Source organism: Anneissia japonica, unplaced genomic scaffold (genome assembly GCF_011630105.1).
Source record: "Anneissia japonica isolate Jap-2015-1 unplaced genomic scaffold, ASM1163010v1 scaffold4819_len49441_cov112, whole genome shotgun sequence".
Classification (NCBI taxonomy): Eukaryota; Metazoa; Echinodermata; class Crinoidea; order Comatulida; family Comatulidae; genus Anneissia; species Anneissia japonica.
Window position 1 is genome coordinate 14286 of NW_022732082.1, and position 5985 is coordinate 20270.

General features: G+C 33.1%; 1 protein-coding gene across 1 annotated transcript; it reads left to right on the forward strand.

Moving 5' to 3' along the window:
- The first annotated feature begins 4245 nt into the window (after window positions 1-4245).
- On the forward strand, window positions 4246-5594 carry LOC117115572. Its single transcript, XM_033259431.1, has 2 exons — window positions 4246-4808; window positions 4854-5594. Exons 1-2 carry the CDS (start codon window positions 4430-4432, stop codon window positions 5153-5155), a joined length of 681 nt encoding a protein of 226 aa, XP_033115322.1. The 5' UTR covers window positions 4246-4429; the 3' UTR covers window positions 5156-5594.
- Window positions 5595-5985: the final 391 nt, after the last annotated feature.

Below are 5985 nucleotides of genomic sequence, written 5' to 3' on the forward strand. Positions count from 1 at the left end.
ACACTGTGAAGCTGCTTGGTGTTCACCTCGATGATGATTTGAAATGGAATACCAATACTAGGGCTATTGTTAAAAACGCTAATAAAAAAATGTATTTAATGTGGGCGCTTAAACGAGCAGGCCTAAATAATAAAGAACTTGTCCAACTTTACAAATGCTATGTAAGACATACTGTTGAGTACGCAGCCCCTGTCTGGCATCCAGGATTAACAACAGAACAAACAAAACAGATTGAGCGAATCCAAGAACGGGTTTGTAGATGTATTTTATCAAAGTCATTTACCAATTATGAAGATGCTCTTAACGTTCTTAAATTGGAGAGACTGTCTGACCGCAGAACCTCACTGTGTGCTAAACTTGCAAGGAAGGCTGTGGAATCCGAGCGCTTTAAACACTGGTTTCCACTGTTGGACAAGGTTCACTCTATGAACCTCCGTAATACCAAAGACTTCAAAGAATATAAATTCAAGAATGTGAGGTTAAGAAATAGCCCCCTTCCGTATATGACATCCCTACTGAATAGCAAGTGAAGTCCACAGTGTGATTTCTTTTTCAGACAGTTTCTACCGCATTAGTTATAATTGGATTAGCTCAAGTGCAATAAATAATAATAATAATAATTGAAATTGAGAATAATAATAAATAATATTTTTTAATTTTAATACATAATTCAATTGTACATAAATTAGTAATTTTAAATAATATTGCTTTTAATTCAATGTATTTTTATATTTTCTACTTGTATTTCTAATGTATTTTTGTAATTTTATTGTAATTCTGTTTTAACACCATTAGTCTCCAATTCAATTTTATATTGCTATTGATTTTTGCTTTGTGAATTTTTGTACCTGTCCTCCTTTTTGTGATTTGAATTTGAATAAATAAACCTGAATAATAAAGCATCATCCCATTGGAATGCTCCTCAGTCACACCTAAGATCTCAACAAGTAAGCAAGGATATTTGTGTCTCAATAAAGTTAAAGAATATAAGTAGCATCATAAGGGTGTTATCTTTAAGAATTATCTATACTGGAGCACATAAGGTTCTACAAGTTCTGGTGAGTGCCATTTATTGTGCTTAATGTACTTTATAACTTTATTTAGAGTTTAAGTAAGTTTTCCCATTACAGTAGTAAGTTTAGTTATACATCAGATACCAAAGGATGTGATTAAGGGATCATCTCATAAATGGATGTTCTTTAAAGTTAGTATTTCTTCACTAATAGGCCTTTTTCACGAATCGGTAGACATCTTGAAGTGATGACAAACATTGCGAATCAGAGGTGCGTAACCAACAGAAATAAGGTAAGCTTTTTGGCGGATTTTTTGACATCATGTTATTTAAAAAATTATAACTCTATAACGGGGCATCGTATCCAAAAAAAATTTCCAGCAAAATGTTCTTAAAAGACTAGTCTACACCACTATATGATTGAAAAAAAATTGAAAAATTTGTTTGACCTCTGAAATCACGATTGAAAAATAAAAGCCTATCTCAGTAGTGTATTAAAATAGGTATATGCATTACAGTGCTGTAGTACTAGTAATACTCTGAACTAGCATTGTTTTAGTTACCATATGAGAGTTTCCTGTGTTAAAACCATGATTTACTATACTATACCTCTTTATAAAACATAACTTGTACTTTGTAATAAGAGAAATATGTATATTATCGCTACTTGGAACAGTAACAACACGAAAGTCCTATGATACTGCACTGTAATTCATTGGCCTATTTTAATACACTACTAAGATAGGCTTTTCTTTTTCAATCTTGAAAATTTCTTTAAGCGCTCCGTTTGAATAAGCGTCCCTTCTAATTTGAATAAGCGCCCCCTCATAAGATTTTTTTTTTTAGCAAGTCAATAATCCAATCAATCCTTGGACTGTGGTTGTTGGCATGATTTGAGCTGTAGAGTGGAAACACATTCTTCTTTAGTCAATATCAAAATAAGGATATTTCTCTTGAACAGATGAGAGCTCCGATCCCTGGACAGATGAGAGCTCCAATCCCTGGACAGACAGTATATTTCCAACTTTAATCTTTTTACATATTTGTCTATGTCTAGTCCTACTCCTCTTTTTTCGACCTTAAGCACATTCTCATCTGAGTTTTCAAGAAAAACACAATGATCCTGCCATCCTGCTAATCTCAATCGGCTGATGGCCAACAACCACTACCCACCACTAATTGCATCTGCTATTTTGCTGTTATGTAAATATTCACGCATTCTTGTTATGGGCCATGTTTTCTGGACGATTATCTTTTCTAACCACCATTCGTAATGTCCTTATATAATCTTTTTTTTCATTCAAAAAGTGACTCTTTAATTTTTAATTATTAAAATAATTTCCCATAAGAACCCCTCGATTTTCATCTATTTCCATAAGCGCCCCCTCAATTTCCACTCTGTTTTCATAAGCGCCCCATTCGAATAAGCGCCCCTCAGAAAGTGCAAAAAATATTTTAAACGCCCGGGCGCTTATTCGCACGAGTACGGTATTTGTCAATGTAGATTGTGAAGTTAGAGACCTGTTTCATAAAAATACCAAAGCTGAGCACAACTACTACAGTATAATACTGTGCATTCTTTTGTCATCAATCAGGAAAATCACTTAGACTTGTTAGTAAAACTATATTAAGTAGGCCTAGACATGTACAGTACAGTATTTTTTTGTTGAGGAATTTAATTTATGTTAAACCACATAGTAGTATAGAATAGCCCCTTTAAAAACATTTTCAAGAAAAAATATTAGTATACGAAACTGTTATAGAGTTATGAATTTTTAAATGACATGAGGTCAAGAAGTTAGCCTCAAAGCTTATCTTATTTTTGTTGGTTACGAACTTTTTAAGTCATTATACATATTTATCGTATTGTAATAATAGGAATGGAATATTTAGTAGTCATTCAATGAATCGAATTGACTGAAACATACTATACAAAGTGTTCTATACATCGCGGTCGAACTTGTTTTGCGGCGGCTTAAACGATCTTCCTTAAGCCTACACCAACTGCCGCCAATCATGTTTTCTCATGTAGGCCTCCTCTCCTAGGCCTGGATTTGCCTGTTTGAAAAATGCTTCAAAATGACAGATAGCGATACATTCTGCTCAATAGCAGGAACTATAAATGTAAAAATATTAATTAATAATCTTAAAATTTAATTAAGTTGTAAATTTAAAATATGTGCAATCAGAATTTTAGTGTCTTTATATAATTATATACACAATTTTTTTTGTTCTTACCATATTAAATTAATTTATCTTTTTATAAGGTATGCAAAAACAATTATAAAATAAATAATTTATTAAAAAAAATGTTATGTTGTAATTTATAATTTGTAATTGTACAGTAAGTTTCCAAGCAATGGCTTTTTAATGCTTTTCTATATTTCTGTAAAGCCGTCTTACCTTTCGTCGATATGTTGCAGGGGCAGATTTTGGGAGGAAAAAAAAGTTTAAAAAAAAGAAGAAAAAAAAGAAGAAAAAAAGAAAAAGAAAAAAAAAATGATAGCCCAGAACGCCTCAAATGTTATTTTTGGGCGTCTAGAACACAAAAATTTTGCGGGGGAAATTCCCGCGGTCCCCCTAGGACAGTGGTGTCTCGATTGGCCCAACTTTCGGCCCCTCTTTTGGACATCCCTGGATCCGCCCCTGTGTTGTATTGAAGAACAGTAGCAAACAAAAATCAAATTTCTGATGTACTTATATAAATACTGTGAAAACAGTGCATCATTCATTCATTCAATATTTAAATGTTTGCCATGGGTGCTTAATATGAACTATTTTCTTTGATTCAGAAGTTGCAGCCCAATGGCATTTTTTGGAGAGACAGGCAAGATGCATAATATAGTTTACATCTTGATTGTTTTGATTTCCTGTACATCTGCTGATGTTGCGTTTGTTACCAGGCCACCTGAAGAGGTGAGGACATTCCCAGGACAGCAGGTTACATTGCCCTGTGTAGTGGAAAAATTACCTGAAAACCACAGTGTCCGATGGCTTGAGGTTGAAAATACTGAGTTCATATTTATTTCGGACAACAGGGATGTCAACAGGGATGTCTACAGAGATTTTGGTGAAAATTTTTCAATTTCTGGTGATGGAATGAACTTTACTCTTCTTTTTAATATACCAGATAATATAAATTTTGGATCTGATGGCAATGTTACTACATTATATATGTGTTCTGTAATTAAAACAAATGGAAATTCAGTTGCTATTTCTTTTGCAAATTCAAAAGTGATTATACAGAGATTGACAATTCTAAATCCAATTTGTGGAGAAATTAAGACTTACTATGTCATTGGAGAAACATTAACAGTATCATGTCACAATGATTCAGATCCTACTATTATTACAACTTTGAATACAGGAAATGGAAAAGTCTTGCCTACTTTCTTTAATAAAAAAACAAGCTACATTATGCACAATTTCACTTTAACAAAAGGGGACCACAATGCAATGTTTGTTTGTGAATTAAGGAGAAAGGGAACAAATGAGATCAAAAATTGCTCAATAGGCCCCATCACTGTCAACTACAAACCTGAGATTAACATCACACAAATATCTCAAATGGCATTTCACTGTACAGCAGAGGCTAGGCCTCCTGTAAATGAAACACACTGGATTAGAGAGCCTAGTATTCCAAAAGACAGTTTCACAATTTCAAATGGAGTTTTAACAATCATTAAACCAATGGAAGTTGAATCTGAGATGAAAATAACATGTGAAGCAGAAAATGCCATTGGAAAGGGAAACAAGACTTTACGTATTCCAACTTTGAATAATAGGGATGAAGAAGATGAGAGTGGCAACATTCCAACTGTGACTAATAGGGATGAAGAAGATGGAAGTGGAATAATTCCAGATGTGAATAACAGGGATGAAGATGATGGATCTCAGAGCACTTCAGTCATTATTGTAGTTATTTGTGTTCTATTCTGTGTTGTGGTTGCATTTATAATAATCTTTTTGTTTTTGAGACGAAAGCGAATTAAAAATCAACAAACATCAAAAGGCAGGAATACGTCACCTAGATTTAGGAGTGATGATCCCCAGGTTGAACTAAATAATGAAATTTATGATTATGCTGCGATCGACGTCAATGAATTCCGCGCAGATTATCAGGAAACAGAAAATGAAATATAAGCTGGAGGTGATATGTTAAGCAGCGATGATATTAATGTAGCTAATAAGAAACAATCGAATACAAAACTGAAGGATTTGGATCAAATTAGAGCTCAACCTAACAAAGATTGCGAAGAACTGAAAAATGAACAACAGGTTTATTCTCAAGTGAATAAACCTGATTGTAAAGAGTGTGTAAATGAAATATATCAGGGTCTAAATAATTAGAATAATGGTCACCAATGGTCAATTTAAAAAAGGCATTCGACACAGTAGACCATTCTATATTATTAGGTAAATTAAAACTATATGGTGTAAGTAAATATAGTCTTGATTGGTTCAAATGCTATTTAAGTGATCGTGTTCAAATGAATGTATTGATGGGGCTATATCAAACACTAAAAAGGTTCAATGTGGAATACCACAAGGTTCTATTATAGGTCCTCTTGCATTTCTTATGTATATCCCAAATATTGTAACACAGTGTAAAGTTAGCATGTATGCTGATGACACAGCCATATATTATGCATCAAACTCAATCAATGATACCATCGAATGTATTAATGGTGATTTAGAATCTGTATACAAGTGGCTCTCATGTAACAAACTTAGCTTAAACATTGAAAAATCTGAGTTTATGTTAATTGGCTCAAGACAACGCCTAGCAAGTACAAAAGATGATAAGCCTATAACTGTTCAAATTGATGGAAGAAAATTTTCAAATGTAAAATCATGTAAGCATCTTGGAGTCATTATAGATTAAAATTTATCTTGGAATGCCAATGTTGAAAATATTCGGAAAAAATCTTTGAAAGGTTTATATATGTTAAAAAGATCCAAACCATACCTTT